This window comes from Ovis canadensis, chromosome 24, assembly GCF_042477335.2.
Source record: "Ovis canadensis isolate MfBH-ARS-UI-01 breed Bighorn chromosome 24, ARS-UI_OviCan_v2, whole genome shotgun sequence".
NCBI classification, from domain to species: Eukaryota; Metazoa; Chordata; class Mammalia; order Artiodactyla; family Bovidae; genus Ovis; species Ovis canadensis.
The window spans coordinates 50802355-50824837 of record NC_091268.1 but is presented as its reverse complement, the minus strand read 5'-3'; the positions used below and the strand labels follow the sequence as shown (position 1 = coordinate 50824837).

Genomic DNA, 22483 nt, shown 5'->3' with positions numbered 1-22483 from the left:
CGTCTGCCCTCTCTAGCAACAGGGTCCCGCTCTCCCCAGAGGTCACCCAAGGGTGCAGGGTGAGGGTGGACAGAGCTCACAAGGCACCTCCAGCCCAGCCTCTACATCCCTCTTTCCTCTACCCAGGTCTCCCATATACCATGGGAGCAGGAGGTGCAGATTACGTACACAGGCCTCATAGAACAGCAGTCCCCTTTCTGAAAAAGTTCCAGTTATCCATTGAAAATCTGTATCTATGGACCTGTCTCTTCATCTACCATTCATGTCCCTAACAACATCCCAGCCACCATGCCATTATCACCTCCTTGCTGGCGCGCTACGTCTTAAACTAAAGTACAAAATATAAAACATGGTGACAGGCCATCCAAGTCCCAGCTGCTTAGCGATTACACGCTTAGCAATTACGTGGGTGAACATTACGTGCGTGAGATGAGGTGCGTGGCCCTCTCAGATTCTGCTCTGTGGCTCTGCAGTCCCTGCACCCACTCACCACCCCTTAGACTTGGGGAGTCAGGGAGGGTGCCCAGCAACTGCCCTCAGTGGGTGAGATGGTTTCCTGTGCTTTGACATTGATCTTTTTTTTTCAGGGGCAGGGGGCGGGGGAGGGGGGCAGAAATTGGGTGGGTGAGGGAAGCTGGCGGAATGGCCTGAGCTTGTGTGTGTCCCCAGATGCCTGAACTCAGACACACACTGGTACTCGGGGGAGACCTGTGAATCCAGCACCAGCAAGAGCATGGTATATGGGATTTTGGGGGCCGTGGGGGCGCTCCTGGTGGTCTTGGTGGTGGTCCTGATCTTCCTACTCGGCCGATCCCAGAGAAAACTGCACAGGTAAGCTTCCGGGGCTGGGCCTGGGGGAGAGGGGACCATAGTCAGAATATCCTGAGGCCCTGCTGAGGCCCAACAGGGGTGGGTGAGGCCCTGCCCCCCACCCCCGAGTCCCTCCTAGTTCCTGCTGGCCCCTCCCAGCTCTGTGTCTAGCAGAAGACAGCCTGCAGATATGATAAGACATATCCGCTTGGCAGAGAAATGGAAACAGAGACTTAAGCACTGGAACTGGATTGTGTAATGAAATTACCTGGTGCTTCTTATCACCTTGGCTGCCACAGAGCAGCACTGTCACTCTAGGGCGCTGGGAATGATCGCTCTCTTCCTGGCTGTGAGAGGCTGAGTCGCGTTCTGTACAGAGTCCGGCAGGCAAAGGAAGCTGCCCTGACTCTAGTCCGATGCCCCCAGCTCACAGATCAGGTCACTGAGGCCCTCTGAGGGGTGGGGGTGGGGGGGCAGGCGATGGGGACATCCTCAGGATGTCTATTCGGTTTCTACCCCTGCCACTGGGGGCAGGCCCCTCCCTCCCTGACTCAGGGCTTGGCCAGAGATAACTCTTCTGGAGGCTGAGGGTCAGAGGTCTCTGAGCCCTTCCTCTACCTCTCCGTCATCAGCTGCTCACGTCATTTCTGTTAGCAGGCAAGAGTACGACATGTCTCGAGAGTGGCAAGATGCAGGCTACCCTGGCAGTTTTGAGAACACAAGCGTCTGGGAAGGTAGATCTTATCAGGGGCCAAGGCGGGGCAGGCTGGCGGGGGTGGAGGGGGCGTGGAGAAGTGCCAGTTAGACTCCCAGTGGTTGTGGGTGACACGCACACACGTCCTGCCAACCAGTCCTGCGTCTGCCGCAACAGCCAGACAGTCTGCAGCCTCCTGACCCCGAGTCCCCATGGGCAGCCCTGCTGACCCTCCAGCCTTTACTTGGCTTCTCCCCATCAAGTTCCCTGCACTCCAGTCTGTGGCCCACCGCTTTACAGAGACTGCTGCTTCCAGTCGTCTGAATCTCTGCACATCCCCATCCCATTGTTTCCAAGATCCAGTTCACATGCGGTCCTTCCATGGAGCTTCCCGTGGGTTCAGCCCGCTCTGGCTGCCAGAGCTGCTCACAACGGCTGAGAGCCTGATCCTACCCCAGAGCCCAGCCCCAGTGTGTCACGCACACAGTGGGATGACGGGCCATGGCAAAATAAGGCCTTGTCCCAGGACGGGAAGGGAGAGGGGCTTTCCAGGCAAGGGTCCCTGCTTAAGAAAGGGTGTGGAGGTGGGGAAGAAGTGGCCTGTAGGGAACCAAGGGCGGGTCAGTGGGACGGGAGATGACAGAGCTAGGTCAGGACCGGTCAGTGGACCATGGTGGTGGGGGGACCCACTGGAGGAGCTTGAAGGGAGGGGGACCAGACGTGCATTTTGGGTGGCTCATTCAGGAGGATTTGAGGGGGACGCACGAAAGTGGGGAGTTCAGGGAGCGAACAGCACTCTAATGCAGGCCAGGGACGATGAGGCTGAGTGGGGGGACGGTGGGGACCAGGAGGCATGGACAGCAGTCACCATAGTTCAGATGCCAGTGAGCTAGCTGGCAGAGCCTGTTGTTTGCAGGCTCTGGGAGGGGATGATGGAGATGGGATGCAGTGGGGAGAAGCCGCAGGTGGGGCATACTGGGAGGGGCAGTTAAGTGCAGAGGGGAAGATACCCCAGATCTGGCCAGTCTGAAGTCTGCAGAGAGGCCTGTGGCCTACTGGCAGTGCTGGGGAGTCAGCTCAGCTCAGCCCACATTGTTGGGGAGAGCGGGCGAGGAGGGCAGACTGTGGGGGAGGATCTTGAGGGAGGGAGCAAAGGAAGATGCCAGGTGGACCTGGAACCCTGTTCTGAAGGCTGAGGAGCGAGTTTATCTGCATGACGGAGACAGGGGGTGCTGGACTCATGCCAACTCACACAAAAAGATTCCAGGCACAATTGCTTCTGTCTGTTGTTGCTACTGTTGCTATGAGGAAGTGTTCCCGTTGACCCCAGGCAGTCTCGCCCTCCTACCCCACCTAAACCAAGTGACTCCTTGGGGACCCACTCACCAGGCCTTGACTTTTGACCGTGGCGCATATCAGAAGGCAGCTCCCGTCCCTTCCTGTCCCTGCGTCACCCGAGGCTACCTCCCCATCCCCTCTTCCGCATCCCTGATGAGCTGGGCTTGGGGGAGGATGGGCAGTGGGAAAGGAGTTTAGTGCAGCTCCGAGGCCAACTCCCCAAGCCCATCCTTTTTACTGCAAACAGTCCGTCCTGTGTGTCTCTTCTGCTTCCCCCAGGCTCACTCTCACCCCAGTACCTCTCCTTACAGGTGAGGATCTGAAGGGGGACACATTTGGCCTTGAAAACATCTACAGAAACTTCCAGCCCTCCTTGGGGAGTGTGGACCCCACTACAGAGGTGACTCAGGAACCCCCAACTCCCTGCACCCCCCCCCCACAGCTAGGGGCTTCTCCCCTCTGTCTACTGCCTGGGGCTGCCTGGGGCTGCCTGGGGAGGGTGGGCCCCCCTCAGCCCAGAGGCAGCTCACTCCCCCTGGACCGGCCATCACTGGGGCCCCCTTTGGTCTCACCTCCTCTCTCCCACCCGCCCCAGCTCCACATTCAGAAGCCCACAGTGGTGACCACTGCTCAGTGACGGGGACAGGGACTGCCACCCCTCACTCAGATCTGGGTGATGAGGCTGCGGCCAGCAGAGCCCTCCACGGCCCCAGGCTGCAAAGAGGAACCTGAAGTCTGAAGTCGTCAGGTCCGAGGATGACCCTCTCAGGGCGAGCGGGCTTGCCCCGTCGTCACTGCTGTGCTCCCTCGCCCTCCAGCCAGGAGCCCGGAGGCATCTCGTTTACTCCACTGGCGTTGACTCCACTGGTGTTTACTCCAATGGTTTACTCCACTTGTGACACCCATGCGGGAATTTCCTGCCAATAAAGGACAAGTCTTATAGAGCTGAGCGTGGCCAGAGCAGTCTCCTCCCCTCCCCTGCAGGGGGCCTGCAAGTCTGGGAAGGTCTTTCTCCGAAGAGCACTGCAGGGTTGGACACCACATCTGGGCCCCTTCCCATGCCCACGTGTGGAGCCTGGGGCCCCTCATCTGCTCCAAGCCCGGGCCAGATCAGACCCACCTCTGCCTGAGGGTTCTGTGGCAGCTGAGCTTGGGGTCACATCCGGGAGTGGACCTCGGGCCAAGGGAAGGAGGAGCGGGAGTCCCCAGAAGGCAGAAGAGTGAGCATGTTGCCCTGCTGACCTTGAGAGGGGCCAATGTCACTTCAGATGACCCCAGGGGCTGTGCTTACCTGCAAACCCCTCAGACCCAAGAATTCTCAGCCCTCCTGGGGCTGGGCACTGTCCTGCACCCATGACCTGGTGGGGTACACTGAGCAGAAGTAAAGCCAGCTTGAGAAGAGGGGAGGAGGTCTCCACTGCCGGGGTTGGAGTCAAAAGCACCCTCTCCTTGCAAGCTCAGGCCCACCCTCTCCTCCGCCTTCTGCTTCCCTCCAGCGCCGCCTAGTTCTTCCAGGCCGCTTCAGGCCCTGCTCCCGACAGATCTGATGGCCTGTGTGCCTATGTGCTGTGCGGCCAGGGAGGACCTTCCCTTCCCTCTGCCCTTTGGCCTGAAACAGGGCTTCTCATGCTCCCAGTCGTCAGTGAAGCTTCCAAGACTGCCTTAGGTGGGCCCCAGTTCTCCAGTGTCTCCAGGATCAAAGGGCTTGGGGCCCGTTTATTTCTGGGGTTCCTTGACCAATGTTTGTTTCACCAATTCCCTGAAGTGTGAAGGGCAGGTGCGCTGCCCTCCAGGCTCTGAAATCAAGACTGGTAACAATGACGCTCCATCTGCTGCCTCTGTTCCTTCGGCTCCTGCCCCTCTCCATGGTGACTGACCCCACTCCATTGCTCTCACAACCACAGCCCTGCGGGGTCCTGGACCTGCCCACGCCCAGGGAAGGCTGCATCCTGGGGGCCCAGGCGGGGGTACTCTCAGCCTCCTACCCTTTGCCTACTCCTCTCTCCTCCCCAGCGAGGTCCGGAGGAAGAGCCAGGGCTTTAGGGTTCATCTGAGTTGGTGTCTTGGAGCCTCAGTTTCCGTTCCAAAAAGGGAGAATAAGAAATCTGACTTGTCAGGGCTGGAGAATCAGACAGAAGCCCCCAGACAAATCCCCAGGCTCATGAGATGCTCAGCCAGTGCTGGGACCTGTCCTTACCCCAAGAGTGTGCCCCTCCTCTCCCCTCTCCCCTCCACCCCTGCCCCAGATGCCCAGGGTCTCTCATTGTGGTTGTTCAGTCGCTCAGTCACGTCCGACTCTTGGCGACCCCATGGACTGCAGCATGCCAGGCTTCCCTGCCCTTCACCATCTCCCAAAGTTTGCTCAAACTCATGCCCCTCAGGCCGGTGATGTTATCTAAACATCTCATCCTCTATTGCCCCCTTCTCCTTTTGCCTTCAGTCTTACCCAGCATCAGGGTCTTTTCCAGTGAGTCAGCTCTTCCAATACCTCACACCTCTGCTCTCTCCAACTCTTGCCCTGACCATGTCTGCATCACCCTACCCCTACCTTGTGCCCCAAGGATATCACAGAGCTGTCAGACAACCCTAAACCAGGCGAAAGGCTACTGCTGGAGCCAAATGGACACAAGATAGGATTTGGGAACAAACCCTAACCTTACCTAACATAACCCTAACTCTAACCCTGCCTGGAGGCAGCTGTGTGCCATAGGGCAACTCAGGTTGTCTCTGGCCTCAGTTTTTCCCACTGAAGAATAAAGGTTGGGACCTCTAGGACTCCTTCCAGTTCAGCCTTTCTGGGCTTCATGGCCGTGGACCTGGGCTCAACTCAGCAGAAGATGATAGCAGGTCCTAGCTGGACCCTCCAGGATCCCCTCTGCCCCTTGTCTGCTCCCAGAGAAAGAAGGAAGGGGACAAAGGTCAAAATCAAACTGTGGGCTTCAGGACTCCTACCCCACCTTGGGTTGTCATCCTGGGATTGCCTGGGTGGGAGGGAAGGGAGCTTGGGGCAGATGTGGGGGCTCATGCTGGGCCCTGTCAATGTCATTCAAACAGCCACGTCCTCGACTTTGTCCTGCCCTGAGCTCACGGCCCCAGAAGCAGGGGTTGGCGGTGGGGGGCTCCTATCCCCTTGCCCCAGACTGTGGACAGCTCTCCGTTAAGGCGGAAATGGAGTGGGGGAGGGGGAGAAAGTACCCCTGAGCGTAATCAGGGAGACCATGGCCTCCTTGGTCCAAACCTGCCCTCAGGAGCCAACCTGAGAGCTGATGGATGGAGGTGGGAAGAGGGGGAGGGAGGCTGGGCAGAGTAGAACAGCAGCTTGGCTTGCTCTAAAGGGCAGATTCATCACTGATTTGAATTCTGCTGTTGCTTGGCACAGATGTTCCCAGGATAACATCACCAGAAGCTATCTTATCAGTAGTAAGAATGGCACCCTCCCTCCCAGTCCTGGCATTTTCAATGCCTTCCAGACAATGGTGGCATCTGGGGCCCCATGATACGCCTTAGGGAAGACCTTTCTGGGCCCCTCTCCTCCCTCTGCCCCCTGCCCTTTTCCTTTCTTCCTGCTCCTGCATGCCCTCTTTCTGGCCCTCTCTTCCTTTCCCTCTCCCTTTCTTCTTCTTTTCTTTCCACCTTCCCCCATCACCCTTTAGCTTCTAACCACATTCTGGACTCTGGGACTCATTGCATCTCTGGCTTCAGTCTCCCCGTCTGTGAAATGGAGCCTTTCAGACTCTGCTCCTGGATTCTGTCGTCCTCTCTCTGGGCCTGGCATCCACTAGTCTGGAGGCCCCTGGCCAGCCTTGAGTGGCATCTGATCCTCCCATGTTTTTTCTCTGGGGATCCAGAGCCACATATACTTCCTCAGGCTACATGGCTGAGGCAAGGGCCTTAAGAAACATTCTAGTGGCCTCTGCCCGGCCTTGCCCTGTCCCAGCAGACACACCCACTCCCGCTGCCTTCCCTTGCAGCACACCTCTGGTTATACTGGACATGAAAGAAACACAATGTCCTTTCAGCCCAGGGCAGGCATGTCCAGGCTTGCCAAGTGCCTTCTCCTTGCCCACACCCGGCATGAATGGGACCCAGGACTGGTTGCTAAGCCACAGTTGGCTTGTGGCCACATCACCTGTTGTCTCCGTTTGCCTTCATGTGGCCTTTTGTGTCTGCGTTCAAACTCCCCCTTTTTACAAGGGCACCAGTCATTTTGGATTAGGGTCTCACCCTACTCCAGTGTGACCTCATCTGAGCTAATTATATCTGCAATGACCCTATTTCCCAACGTTAGCATCTGTGGTACTAGGGGTTAGGACTTCACTGTCTGAATCTGGGAGGGGGGACACCATGCAACCCGTAACAGAGGCCCCGAGGAGTTTGCGGCACAGAAGTCACTTGCCAAATGTGTTTTGAAGCAATCGCTCTAGCTGTGATGTAGAGGACTGTTCGGGGTGGAGGCCCAAATGGGAAGCAAGGAGGTGGGTGGGTGGGGATGATACCAAAAACTCAGCCTCTTTGCCCTGGGGCCAAATTGAAACTCAGAGACAGACTTTGGGTAAATTAAAAAAGAACAGCTTTATTGCTTTGCCAGGCAAACAGGGAAAAGGTGCGCTTCTGCCCTTGGAAACCATGTCCCAACCTGGAGGGATTTGGTGAGAAGCTTTATAGAAATCAAAGTACTAGTTGCTCAGTCATTGTGGCTATTTGTGACCCCATGGACTGTAGCCCGCCAGGCTCCTCTGTCCATGGGATTGTCCAGGCAAGAATACTGGAGTGGGTTGCCATTCCCTTCTCCAGGGGATCTTCCCAACCCAAGGATCAAACCTGGGTCCCCTGAGTCTGAGCCTGGTGGGCTACAGTCCATGAGGTCACAAAGAGTCGGACGAGACTTAGCAACTAATACTTAATAGAAATGATTAGGGTGGGGTTGCTGATAAGGTTTAGGGTGTGTGAAGGCCAGCACTCCTTTAATTGGTCTTTATTTATTGTTGACTGCATCGGTTCTTAGTTTCATCACTGGGAATCTACATTGTGGTTTGTGGGCTCTCTAGTTGAGGTGTGCGGTTTCAGTAGTTGTGGCCAGCTGGCTTAGTTGCCCACCCACCACCCTTCCAGCATGCGGGATCTTAGCTCCCCTACCAGGGATCGAAGAGGAAGAAAAAAAAAAATCAAACTACACAGCAGTCCTCTCTTTAATCCATTTCCTGACTCTACCAGTTTCCTAGGGCTGCAGCAACAAAGTATCACAAACAGATGACTTAAAACAATAGAAATTTATTGGCTCACAGTTACAGAGGCCAGAAGTCCAAAGCCAAGGTGTCAGCAGGGCCGTGCTCCCTCCAGAGGCTGCAGAGAAGGATCTGTTCCAGGCCTCTCCCCCGGCTTTTGGTGATTTGCCAGTGATCATAGGGCTTCCCTTGTGGCTCAGACAGTAAAGAATCTGCATGCGATACCTGGATCTGGAAGATATCCTGGAGGAAGAAATGGCAACCCACTCCAGTGTTCTTGCCTGGAGGGTCCCATGGACAGAGAAGCCTGAGCCTGGCGGGCTGCAGGCCTGGGGTTGCAAAGAATGAGGCACAACTGAGCAACTGACACTTTCGCTTCTGGTGTTCCTTGGCGTGCAGCCGCATCACTTTGACCTCTGTCTCCATCTTCTTGTCCTTCTCCATGTGCATGCGCGTGTCCAAATTTTCCCCTCTGAGAAGGACACCAGTCGTTTTGGGTTATGGTGAGAAATGGATGAAGCACAAGCTGGAATCAAGATCGCTGAGAGAAATATTAATACCCTCAGATATACAGATGACACCACTCTTATGGCAGAAATCGAAGAGGAACTAAAGGACTTCTTGATGAAAGTGAAAGAGGAGACTGAAAAAGCTGGCTTAAAACTCGACGTTCAAAAAATGAAGATCTCGGCATCCAGTCCTATCGCTTCATGGCAAATAGATGGAGAAACAATGGAAACAGTGACAGACTTTATTTTCTTGGGCTCCAAAATCACTGCAGATGGTGACTGCAGCCACAAAATTAAAAAACGTTTGCTCCTTGGAAGAAAAGTTATGACCAGCCTAGACAGCATATTAAAAAGCAAAGACATTACTTTGCTGACAAAGGTTCATCTAGTCAAAGCTATGGTTTTTCCAGTAGCCATGTATGGATGTGAGAATTGGACCATAAGGAAAGCTGAGCACTGACGAATTGATGCTTTTGAAGTGTGGTGTTGGAGAAGGCTCTTGAGAGTCCCTTGGACTGCGAGGAGATAATTTGTCAATCCTAAAGGAAATCAGTTCTGAATATTCATTGGAAGGACTGATGCTGAAGCTGAAGCTCCGATACTTTGGCCACCTGACGCCAAGAGTCGACTTACTAGAAAAGATCCTGATGCTGGGAAAGATTGAAGGCAGGAGGAGAAGGGTGACACAGAGGATAAGATGGTTGGATGGCATCACCAACTCGATGGACATGAGGGAAGCCTGGTGTGTGCTATAGTCCATGGAGCTGGAAAAACTGAACTGAGAAATGGAGTATTTCCTGCCGTATCAGTACACAAGGATGTCACAGTCATCAGAGATAGCAGCTCTCAGTTGTGAGCTCCTAAGTCCTCAGGAAAGAGAGGAATACCTGCTATCCAGCAGCCATCAGACGGCAGCCCTCCCCACCCCTACAGTAAACCCTGAGAGAGGAAGCATAGGATGTCAAAAACACAGGATACCAGTCCCAATAGCTGAGATGCATATAAAAGGAATGATTTTAGTGAGCCCAGACTCTTGCATATTCCTGTACATGCTCTGTGCCTCAGTCATGTCTGACTCTTTGTGATCCCATGGACTGTAGCCCGCCAGACCTCTCTCTCCATGGGATTCTCCAGGTGAGAATACCGGAGTGGGTTGCTGTTTTCTTCTCCAGGGGAGCTTCCTGACCGAGGGATCCAACCTGTGTCTCCTGCGTCTCCAGCATTGACAGATGGATTCTTTACCACTGAACTACCTGAAAAGCCCTTCCCATACATAGTGAAATTCGCTCAGTTGTGTCCGACTCTTTGCGACCCCATGGACTATACAGTCCATGGATTTCTCCAGGCCAGAATACTGGAGTGGGTAGCCTTTCCCTTCTCCAGGGGATCTTCCCAATCCAGGAATTGAACCTGAGTCTCCTGCATTGCAGGCGGATTCTTTACCAACTGAGCTATCAGGGAAGCCATTCCCATACATAGAAAAGTGCTAAATTCCTTAACTTGGGATATCTGGTTTTCTTTAAATATCAGTAATCTTTCGATGTTCAGACTAGCTGCCCTTTGTGGCAAAACTTCTGTACAACCTGGCTCCTCCTCTCGTCTCCTCAGAGCAGTTCTCTCAGGGTTACTGGAGATGCTGCCTCCCAGACTTGAAGTCCTAAAAATTCCCACTGAATAAAACATAACTCTCAATTTTTAGGTTGTGAATATCTTTTTTATGTCGATGGGGTTTATCCTAAGGACCTCATTTTAACATCATTACTTCTGTAAGACCTGTCTCCAAAGAAGGTCCCATTCTGAGGTACTGAGGGCTAGAATTTCAATGCATCCTTTTTTGAGGCGTGAAGGGACATTTCAATATATAACGGTTGCCAAGAATCAAAAAGCTAGCTAGTGCATTGGGTGTGGGAAACAGGCCCAGCCACAGAGGGGTAGAGGGGGTGCAACTGGTACCATGCTGCAGAAAGAAGTAACACGACATTACTTATGCTCTTTCACAGGGCAATTCCGATGTTTAGGAATTTACCCCACAAGTGCATTCAAAAACCCACCCAAGGTCGCTTGGACAAGGAAATTCAGATACCCTTCAACAAAGGACAAGATCTGACTCTATTGGTTTTCTATCGCTATCCTGACAAAGTTCCACACATTTAGTTCACCCTTTGATTATCCAATAGTTTTGTGGATCAGAAGTCTGGGCACAGGGGTGGTTCTGCTGAGTTTTCAGCTTAGACACTCATCAGGCTGAAATTAGGGAGACAGCCAGGCTGTGTTCATTGCTGGGGGCTCCGTGGAGGAATCCACTTCCAAACTGATTCAGGTTATAGGCAGAAGCGAGTTTGCGAGGAGGTCCCCTCCACCTGAAGAGCCAGCATCGGTGTGCCCTCATGCTTCAGATTTCTCTGATTTCCTTTCTGCTGTTTCCTCTGCTTTTAAGGACTCATGCGATAATACTGGGCTTGCCCTGATAATCCAGGATAATCTCCCTATTTTAACTGACTAGCCAGCTGATTAGTAACAGGAATGCTGTTACTCTATTTTGGCCAGAAGCAGAAGGACAATCACTTTGCTGAAAGCCTTTGATTAGTGTCTATTTTACATTCTTGGGCTTCCCAAGTGGCTAGTGGATAAAGAACCTGACTGCAATGCAGGAGACAAAAGAGACACAGGTGTGATCCCTGGGTCAGGAAGATCCCCTGGAGAAGGGCATGGCAACCCACTCCAGTATTCTGGCCTGGAGAATCCTGTGTACAGAGGAGCCTGGCAGGCTGGAGTCCATAGGGTTGCAAAGAGCTGGGCACGACTGAAAAGACTGATGCATCTGAGCACATTCCTGGCTAGTCAAATTCCATGAAATGTTTCCAGTTGCATTTTTAAAATTAACACATTACATTTCCTACTTAAAGATTTCCATCTTTTTTGATGAATAAACAAAAGCTTTCCAACTACCCAAGAAGCTCCGTAAATCTAATACAATTAAATGTTTTTTTAAAGCTTTCTCCACACTTAATTTTACAAACCCAATAAATTAAATGCACCTATATGAAGACCCCTGGAGAAGGAAATGGCAACCACTCCCATATCCTTGTCTGGAAAACCTCATGGACAGAGGAGGCTGGCAGGCTACAGTCCATGGGGTCTCCAAGAGTCAGACACGACAGAGCGCCTACACAGCACAGAACAGCAGGATAAACCTCAAGTTCTCTTAAGTGTTCTAACCCTGTTTACAACCTCAGCGAGATTTAATATAAAATCACAAGTCTAAATCAATCACTCAGTTATATACTTTAAACTAAATCAAGCTGGACATTCCAACAGGCCAAATTCTCTTGAGTGTTACAAACATATTAAATCCCAAATGTGAGGAGACTGTTTGATCCAAAAATATTAATACTAAAAATCTGAACTTCTTTAGGATGACCGATGGCTCAGCGGGTAAAGAATATGCCTACAATGCAAGAGACACAGAAGACATAAGTTAAATCCCTGGGTCAGGAAGATCTCCTGGAGGAGGAAATGGCAACCCACTTCAGTATTCTTGCTTGAAAAATCCCATGGACAGAGGAGCCTGACAAGCTACAGTCCAAAGGGTCCCAAAGAGTTGGACATGACTGAGGACAAGACGAGAGTAATTCTATTAAATATCTGTTCCTCAGATTAAACAATACCCTTCCCTGTAGCAGTTAGGATATTTTAAAATCTGCTGTAACAAATATGCCCCAAATGTATAATGGCTCAACCACAATAGAATATTTTATTTTCTTGCTTCTAGAACTGTGCTCCTGATTGGCAGGTAGCTTTCTTCCATGTGGTGATTCAGGGATCTAGGTTCCTTCTTCAAAGCTTTGCTAGTCCCTTGGGTCTCCTCACCATGTGTCTCTACCTGGAAGGGCAATCAGTACCCCCAGGGAAGTTGTATGGATCAGGTCTGGAAGTGGCATCCATCATTTTGCTCACATTCCAATGGAAGGAACTTAGTCATGTGTATTTACTAACTTCCCTGAAATCCAGCTCCTGAATTGGGTGTGAGCTCCCTTTCACATAGCTGCACAATTAGACATTATCCCCACCTCCCTGAACACTTACAAGACCTCATCCCCATACCCCTAGCTTCTTGCTTCGCTTCTATGTGTATTAAGTCCTGATGCGAAATTTCTAGGCTGTGAGACAAGCAATGTGGTACCAAGGCCCTTCCAGAGAAAAGTGGGTGAACTCATGGAATTTGTGAGAGAATGAAGGATCCCCTAGAATGGGAAGGAGAATTATAGTTTCCAGAGACTAACTTCCCTTTCTCTCCTTCAGATCTCAGGGAAGACAGGGTGTCTGGGATGGAGGAGGGTGTGTATCCCAAGAGGACCCCCAGTTCCAGTAGCTATGGAAGAGCTATAAAGTGAGGTACTGGGGCTCTGGGGGTACTGAGAAGGGGGCACCTTCATGCAAAGGGATTGGGACATTCCCCAGTAAGCTAGCAAAGGAATCAGACTTCATAGTCCAGAACTACTTGTCTTCTGGGGCCTTACAAAGATTCCTCAAGGGCAGAAGGAACGCAACCTGGGTCTGTGGAAGGGGTTTCAGGCTCATCTCAATTCAGAACAGATTAGAAGAAAAGGCAAGAGAGACCCAAATATGCCTGGAACAATGACTGTCACGGCAAAGGCCACAACTGGTGTTGGTCACCTCTCTGAAGGTGATGGTCCGACCTGTCTTTCTGTTCTCCGCTTGTACTTACCAACGGGGAAGAGGAGATAGACCACAGTGCTGGGAAACTCTCAAACAGAAACACCATGGAAGCTCCGATAGGTGCAGCCCTCACACTCATTCCAGGAAGCTTGTGCCACCTGCCAGCTCAGATTCAGAACCAAGGACAGCGCCCGAATCACTTTCCCTGAGAGCCCAGATCCCTTAAAATACTGGCCTGAGCTTGCCATTAAACAAAATGCTCGTGTAAGATTCACTGCATTTCATTGTTATGAAAAACCTATGTTTTTAAGCACAGATAATTGTCTTTTAATATATCAGTTCAGTTCAGTCAGTCAGTCGTGTCCGACTCTTTGCGACACCATGAATCGCAGCACACCAGGCCTCCCTGTCCATCACCATCTCCCGGAGTTCACCCAGACTCACGTCCATCGAGTCCATGATGCCATCCAGCCATCTCATCCTCGGTCATCCCCTTTTCCTCCTGCCCCCAATCCCTCCCAGCATCAGAGTCTTTTCCAATGAGTCAACTCTTCACATGAGGTAGAATATATAGTATTATGCATATTTTAAAGTTATTTTTATCTGCAAGTTCTGATTTTTTTTGTTAGTCCATATCAAGAGATGGGAATACCAGACTACCTGACCTGCCTCTTGAGAAACCCATATGCAGGTCAGGAAGCAACAGTTAGAACTGGACATGGAACAACAGACTGGTTCCAAATAGGAAAAGGAGTATGTCAAGGCTGTATATTGTCACCCTGCTTATTTAACTTATATGCAGAGTACATCATGTCTTGCCTGGAGAATCCCAGGGACAGGGGAGCCTGGTAGGCTGTCATCTATGGGGTTGCACAGAGTTGGACACGACTGAAGTGACTTAGCAGCAGCATCAGCAGAGTACATCATGAGAAATGCTGGGCTGGAAGAAGCACAAGCTGGAATCAAGATTGTCAGGAGAAATATCAATAACCTCAGATATGCAGATGATACCACTCTTATAGCAGAAAGTGAAGAGAAACTAAAAAGCCTCTTGAAGAAAGTGAAAGAAGAGAGTGAAAAAGTTGGCTTAAAGCTCAACATTCAGAAAACAAAGATCATGGCATCTGGTCCTGTCACTTCATGGGAAATAGATGGGGAAACAGTGGAAACAGTGTGAGACTTTATTTTTGGGGGCCCCCAAATCATTGAAGATGAGGATTGCAGCCATGAAATTAAAAGATGCTTACTCCTTGGAAGGAAAGTTATGATCAACCTAGACAGCATATTCAAAAGCAGAGACATTACTTTGCCAACAAAGGTCCATCTAGTCAAGGCTATGGTTTTTCCTGTGGTCATGTATGGATGTGAGAGTTGGACTGTGAAGAAGGCAGAGCGCTGAAGAATTGATGCTTTTGAAGTGCATTGGAGAAGACTCTTGGGAGTCCCTTGGACTGCAAGGAGATCCAACCAGTCCATCCTAAAGGAGATCACCCCTGGCTGTTCATTGGAAGGACTGATACTGAAGCTGAAACTCCAATACTTTGGCCACCTCATGAGAAGAGCTGACTCACTGGAAAAGACCCTGATGCTGGGAGGTACTGGGGGCAGGAGGAGAAGGGGATGACAGAGGATGAGATGGTTGGATGGCATCACCGACCTGATGGACGTGAGTTTAACTGAACTCCGGGAGTTGGTGATGGCCTGGCGCGCTGCGATTCATGGGGTCGCAGAGTCGGACACGACTGAGCAATTGAACTGAACTGAACTGAACCGATCATCATCTCTATCTAATAAATACAAACAAGAAAAAAAGCTTCATTAAATTTTTCATGGTTCCCAGGCCTTTCTCCAGTCAGCGCCCTATGCAAGCTTCTGTTTCTCACCCACAGTCTCTCTCCTCATCTCCTCGGATATGGATTCTGATAAGTTTGGCCTCCAGATGACAAGAGGGAAGTATGAAGCCAGGAAGCATGCCAGTCCCTGACCTCCCCCTTCATCATTTGCTGAGCCCCAAGGATGCCACGAGTGAGGCAGGGCCACACATGCTCACATGATGCAGATACGCACTTCCCCATGCAAGGAAGCTAAGTTCTCTTTCTGGAAATGGGCTCATGTGTCTTTACATAGATCTGAAAAGACAGAGTCCTGGGTTCTCTTTCCAGCTTTCTGATCAACTCCCTGAGTTACATTTGGGAAAAATTATATTTGACCATTTGGTCACAATTTTGCGTTCTGTTGTATTAAAAACTAGGTTTTTATAAAGCATCCCTTATGGATATCATTTTTAACATTTTTAGGATGTTTTATGAGTGTTCTTGCCATGCAGCTCAAGATTCATTTTGTTCTGGAAGGTGTCTCCCATAGGCCGTACCAGTTAGACCTTAACCTAAGAAAGAGGCTAAGCTCTGGTGCCCCCTCATGGACATTTGGAGCATCTGCAGGCATCCTTCAGCTTCTCCCCCGTGAGAAATCTTTAGCCTTCACTTTCTTCTATTTGCCATCAAACTACCCAGATCCTAAAACTGGGCTGTCTTTGTCCATTCTGACTTCTATAACAGAATGCCGAGAAACTAGGTGACTTAAAAACAACAGATATTTATTTTTCACCATTTTGAAGGCTGGGGAATCCAAGATCAAGGAGCTGACAGGTTCTGTGTCTTGTGAGGGCCCACTTCTTGGTTCAAAGACAGCTGTCTTTTTGCCAACCTTCCCACATCTTCCTCTCTAGGACCTGACTCATCCTGAAACTCCAGTTCCACTTCCTCCAGGAAGTCTTCTTTGATACAGCTCTTCACAATTAACAGCTCTCACCTATGTCTTTCTGTCTTAGCTCTGGCTGCTACAACAAAATACCATACCCTGGGTGGCTTAAACAACGAATTTTGATTCTCCCACAATTCTGGAGGCTGGAAGTCCAAGACCAAGGGGCTAACAAGATCTCTTTCTGGTGAAGGCTCTCTTCCTGGCTTGCAGAAGGCCCCTTGCTCGCCATATGCTCACATGACCGCTTTTTCTGTGCATGCCCGCACCAGAGGTGGGGGAGGGGGCAAAAAAGCAAGCTGTCTGGTGTCTCTTCTAAGAGCTCTAATCCCACTGGGCCAAGGCCCTGCCCTCATGACCTCATCTCACTCCACCTCCCAAAGGCCCCATCTCCAAAAACCATCACACTGGGGGCTGGGGCAGGGAGTGCACAAGTTTTCAATCCACAGCACTCCCTAACAGCGCTATATACACTCTTACATCACCTTCATGATTTTCCCTTATGTCTGTCCCCGCAGGGTGAGGTCGTTTCTTTGTTCCCCTCTCTGCTCCCACAATGCCTGACGCACGGCCATGTGCACAGAGGATGCTACTGATGCTGGTTACATTTAATCAAATCAAGACTCATCTCCACAATGTCTTTAAAAGCATCCCCTGCCGCATTCGTCCATCCTTCTTCAGCCTCCTTCTGGGCTTGTCTTAACGTGACGAACCAGAATTCTTATTTGCTCTCTAATCGCGTCATACATGGGTATCTCCCATCCTTCAGAAAGCACCGTGTTTGAAGCACTAGAACCAATTCAGGCCATGCAAGTACAGGGCTCTTGTACTTCCTTCCCTCTCACAGCCAAGACTTGCCCTCACTGGAAAAGAAGGAACCATCAGAAGAGCTTCTTCTTTAATCACAGCGGGGGCTGGGATTTCGAGATAAGTAAACATCCTCATCTTCTTCCCTCTCCTTCTCTGGATCTTTCCAGATCACTTTCAGATACTCAGAGACCCTGGGAATGGGTCAAGTATAAAATAAAGCTGGAAGTTCAAGGATTATCTCCTGATGATAAACTAAGACTAATGCCGCTAGCCCACTCTCAAAATGTGTAGAGACGAGGGAGATTTTCCAAAGCATCCTCTAAAATGCAGCTGTAAAAGATTATAGTATAATCTTTAGACTAATAGCAAGGGTCTGGGCATTTAGAACCCCAGAGATTTTACTAGACCTGGGAAGACGTGACAGTTGTGTTTTGCTGCTGAGGGCGATGTGACTGTCGATGGTGTTTAGATTACACCCCCAGGTTGGGCAAGCCTGATTCATCTGTGATGATACGGCAGGCGGCAGGCAGGGAGCTGGCGGCTTCCTAAGTCGGGCTGCCTGACAAGAGGCAGGGCTCGCAGGGGAGCCTGGCGGCTGAGGAAATTTACTGCGCGTGGTAGCCAAGAAAAGTGAAATTGGACCTGGGCGATAATCAGCCTGATTAGCTCAGGGCCTCCTGGAGAGAGCCAAGGGCAGGGAGGCAGTGCCGGGTGGGGGTAGGGAGGACAGGTCAGCCAGCACCGAGGTGGAGACCCAAGGGCTGGGGTTTGCTAAGGTCAGGAGCATTGGGGGCCCAGAGAAGTGTGTGGAGCGGGAAATTCAGAGAAAACAAGCCCCATGCCCAGTCATGGGAGTGAGGGTGACTCAAGAGCAGCAATCAGGCTGAAGGCGAAGAGTGGGGATGTGTGGGCGTGGTGGTGGGGGGCCAGGATGGAGGAGGAGGGCATTGGGCAGAGCCAGGGTGCCCATAGCGTCCTCTCACTGCGCCCTGGTCAAGGGGTCGCTCCTGGCCAAGTTAAAGGCTGACAACCCCCCAGCCTCAGACCCCCCCTCGGAGACCCGGGTGTGTGTTCAGAGCAGAGATCAGCAGCACTGATCTTGGGGGCGGTCATGAGGTTCTTGTGCTGTGGCTGCAGGAACCCCAGCAGCTCTGGTTTGCAAGATAAAGCGGCAGGCTGCTGCTGACTCTGCCCTCTCCCTCCCACCCTGCTTCTTGCTGTTGTGGTTCAGTCCCTCAGTCGTGTCTGACTCTGAAATCCCACAGACTGCAGCACGCCAGGCTTCCCTGTCCTTCACCATCTCCTGGAGTTTGCTCAAACTCATGTCCATTGAGTCGGTGATGCCATCCAACCATCTCATCCTCTGTCGCCCCCTTCTCCTCCTGCCCTCAATCTTTCCCAGCATCAGGGACTTTTCCAATGAGTTAGTTGGCTTTTCACATCAGGTGGCCAAAGTGTTGGAGCTTCAGCTTCAGCACCAGTCCTTCCAATGTACATTCAGGGTTGATTTCCTTTAGGATGGAATTCTGGTTTGATCTCCTTGCTGTCCAAAGAACTCTCAAGAGTCTTCTTCAGCTGCTGGCTCTCTCATGCGCAAGGCTGAGCTTCTGAGGTGGGGAGGAGGGGGAGGAAGGTTAGATACTCAGCTGTTTTCTCCTCATCTTCCTCCCTTACTGGAATGGGGCTGTCTGCACTGCAGAGACCGATGCTGAGAAGATCCAGGTCTGGGATTTGGTCCAATAAGTCAGGGACGCCTGATTTGATGCTAGAGCAACCAAGCATTTCCTGTGCCTTTGTCCCCTCTTAAACTTGGAGAGCAGGCTGAGCCCCGGAAGCCTGATGCTCCTCTCGAGAACAGCCCCACCTTCAGTCTGGTTAATCCCCCGCAGACTCATCACCAGGCACCAGATCAAGATGCCCCCACACACACACTCCAAGGAGAGGCTAACTCCCCTGTATTTGTTTCCCAGGGCTGCCATAGCAAAGCACCACAAAGTGAGCAGCTAACACACAGAAACGCATTCTGTAGCAATTCTGGAGTTCAGAAGCGGTGTCAGATCGAGACGTTGGCAGAGCTGGTTTCTTCTGCGGGCCTTGGGGAAGACTCTGTTCCCTGCCTCTCTCCTGGTTTCTGATGGTTGGCTGGCAATCTTGGCATTTCTAGGCTTGTAGAAGCATCACCCCTTCTGCTTTCGTCTTCAGATAGCATTCTCCTTGTGTGCATCCAAATTTCCCCTTTGTATAAGGGCACCGGTCCTCTTGGATGAGGGCCCAGTGGATTCCACTGTAACTTCATCTCAGTTTAACTAACTATATCTGCAAGACCCTATTTCCAAATGAGGTCACATGCTGGGGTAGTGGAACTTAGGTTGGAGTCCAAATAGGAATGGGGTGGGGGCACGATCCAATCCACAGCATGGCTCTTCTCTTGCAACTGTTCTCACACTTACTTGGGTGAGGATCGGAATCACCATTGGCGGCCTCCCACGCTCACAATCTTTGCTTATTTTTCTTCAGGTTGCTTGTCATTTTAAAACTGATTTGCAGGACTTTATTGATTATGAATCCTCCATCAATTTGAGATATTGCAGGTGTCTTTTTTCAGCTACAGTGCCCTCTGTTGAACAGAAAAAAAATTTTTTTCCTATGCATGGTTTGTGTTTTGAAGCTCCAGTTCAAAGTCTTCTCCTAAACAAAAATCTCAAAAATACTTTCCTGCACAATCTTCTGTTAGTTTTGTAATTTTATTTTTCACATTTAGATTTGGACCTATTGGGAGTTCACTTCTGTATATGGTGAGTCAGAGGTCTGCATTAGCTTCCCATTGCTGTTGTAACAAATTACCATAAATTTAGTGACTTAAAAACCGTGCACATTTATTATTTTACAGTTCTGGCGGTCAAAAGTCCAAAATGAGCCTTTTGGGGGCCTATAACCTAGGTATTAGCAAGACTGTTGTCGTCTAAAGATTTTAAGGAGAATCTATTTTCTTGCATTTTCCAATTTCTAGAGGCCAGCTGCATTCCTTGGCCTGTGGCCCTTTCCTCGATTCCAAAAAAAAGAAAAACTGATGGTACGCTTCTCTCCCTCTGACCACAGGTAAGGTTTTCCACTTTGAAGGAATCATGTGATTAGACTGGACCCAAGATAAGAAGTGACGTGAAAGGTGCTCAGTCGTGCCTGACTCTTTGCAACCCCATGGACTATCCAGTCCATGGAATTCTCCAGGTCAGAATACTGGAGAGGGTAGCCTTTCCCTTCTCCAAGACAATCTCCCCCTTTCACAACTTAATCACTTCTACAAAATCCCATCTGCCATGGAAAGTAACATTGCCACAGGTTCTGGGAATTAGGATGTGGACATCTCTGACGTGAAAGTGAAGGTGTTAGTTGTTTAGTTGTGTCCGACTCTTCACAACCCCATGGACTGTAGGCCACCAGGCTCCTCTGTCTATGGGATTCTCCAGGCAAGAATACTGGAGTGGGTTGCCATTCCCTTCTCCAGGGGATCTTCCTGACCCAAGGATCAAACCCAGGTCTGCATTGCAGGATCCAGCTTGACTTTTTTGCTCCATCTGCTGAAACGGTGTTCCCAGTGGCATCTGCCAACAGCCAACTCCCCTATCGATTTGTGGTGTCATGCCTTCCATATGCCAAGTAGCTGCATCCACACAGATCTAATTCTGACTTCTCACCTCTGTTCCATTGCCAGCACAAGTATCAGTGTGTGCTGGTTGTTGTTTTGTTGGATTTTTTTCAGCTTCGGTTTTATAAAATATTTTTTTTTAACTAGTAGAGTGAGTCCTCCTTTTCAACATTTCCTTAACCGTATAAGGACTTTATTCTGCCATATAAACTTAGGATTACATTTAATAGATTAACTTGGGGGAGAATTGCCATCTATGCAGTGCTAAGTCATCATATCCATGAGGATAGTATATTTTGCCTTTTATTCAAATCTTCTTTAAAGTCCCTCAAGGGAATTTAAGCCTTTTCTCTAAGGAGTAAAGGTTTTGTTCATCAAACTCCTATGTGCGTGTGTTGAGTTTTCCCCATATCAACAAGCAATTATTTGACACCAACTAGGTGTGTCTTACTATTTAGTTCAATTCTGACACTGTCTACCTGGAGACAGCATCTGATTCTCCAGGTAAAATGTTCACTCTCACAAGGCTGCGTTCCACTTCGGATGCTAATCTCAAGTCCAGGTTGTCATCTCCACTTCTCATCAACTAGGTATAAATCAGAGGTTCCCATGACTTCCTCCTTGCTGCTGCTGCTGCTAAGTCACTCAGTCGGGTCCAACTCTGTGCCACCCCATAGACGGCAGCCCACCAGGCTCTTCCATCCCTGGGATTCTCCAGGCAAGAACACTGGAGTGGGTTGCCATTTCCTTCTCCAGTGCATGAAAGTGAAAAGTGAAAGTGAAGTCACTCAGCCGTGTCCGACTCTTAACAACCCCATGGACTGCAGCCCACCAGGCTCCTCCGTCCATGGGATTGGCCAGGCAAGAGTACTGGAGTGGGGTGCCATTGCCTTTTCCTCCTTAGGTTCGTTCAGTTAACTTGCTAGAGTAGCTCAAGGAACTCAGGAAACATTTATTCAGTAGATTACCGGTTTATTACAAAGGACAATAAAAGGTACGGATCAATAGCCAAATGAAGAGATACGCAGGACAGGTTCCTGAATAAAGGAGCTTCTGTCCCCTTGAAGTCTGGGGCTGGCACAGCAGCATGTGGTAGAGTTCTGGTTCACCAGCTTGGAAGCTCTCCAAACCATGTCCTCGGGGTTTTTATGGAAGTTCCATTACGTAGGCGTCATTGATTGAATCACTGCCATTGACAGTCGATTCAACCTCCAGCCCCTTTCCCCTCCCTGGAGGTCAGGGAGGCGGGACTGAAAGCTTCAACCCTTTAACCACCTGGTTGGTGCTTCAGGCAACCAGCCCCCAACATAAGGTGGGGTCCAAAAGTCACCTCTGGAACCTAACAAAAGACACTTGCAAGGCTCTAATCACTCAGGAAATTTCAAAGATTTTAGGAGCTCTGTCCCTGGAACTGTGGACGAAGATCCAATATATATTTCTCGGTCTAAACCACGTTGCAAGAGGTCACACAGAGCTCACTGATGGCAACACTGGGCGGGCATTCCCCAGTTGTTTTCCACTAGGTACTTTTCCTGGATCTTACCACCTTCTCACACTTGGAATGGTGAGTGACAGCTATTTGTCTGGATCTCTTGAATGATCGAGCTAACCATTAAAAGGCTTTGAATACTGAGATTTATGACTCTTCTCCCTTTGTCCTGGGCAGTGTGAGGGAATGGTTGGAAGTGCCTCTGATGTTTAGGGTCAGGAAGATAGGATAATCCAGAGACGACGTGGGGAAGGGAGTAGGAAGACGGCTAGGGATCCAGGAGGCCGACACGTGAAGAGGAAAGTTTCAAGGAGCGTGGATCTCCTCTGCCAGGCACGGAATAAGAGGAGCACAGACGAGGTGAAGGTCGTTGGTGACCTTGACCAGAGCCGCTTCCCAGGGAGCGTTGAGAACAAAAGCTCAATTGTAGTCAGTTCCAGAGGAAAAGGAAAACAAGACAGAGAGGGGTAGGGCAGGCGAGGTCAGGCGGGGGACTGGTTTTCTTTTGTTTTAAGACAGGAA

At 50.4% G+C, this 22483-nt stretch overlaps 1 protein-coding gene across 1 annotated transcript in view; it reads left to right on the top strand.

Annotated features, from left to right (window-relative positions):
* Window positions 1–3768, top strand: part of LOC138428883 (mucin-12-like) — a 57366-nt gene extending 53598 nt beyond the window's left edge. The window contains exons 10-13 of the mRNA XM_069569810.1: window positions 670–831; window positions 1465–1544; window positions 3154–3242; window positions 3438–3768. Coding sequence (XP_069425911.1) covers window positions 670–831; window positions 1465–1544; window positions 3154–3242; window positions 3438–3479 — 373 coding nt within the window. The 3' untranslated portion in view covers window positions 3480–3768. The remainder of the gene's footprint in view (window positions 1–669; window positions 832–1464; window positions 1545–3153; window positions 3243–3437) is intronic.
* Window positions 3769–22483: the final 18715 nt, after the last annotated feature.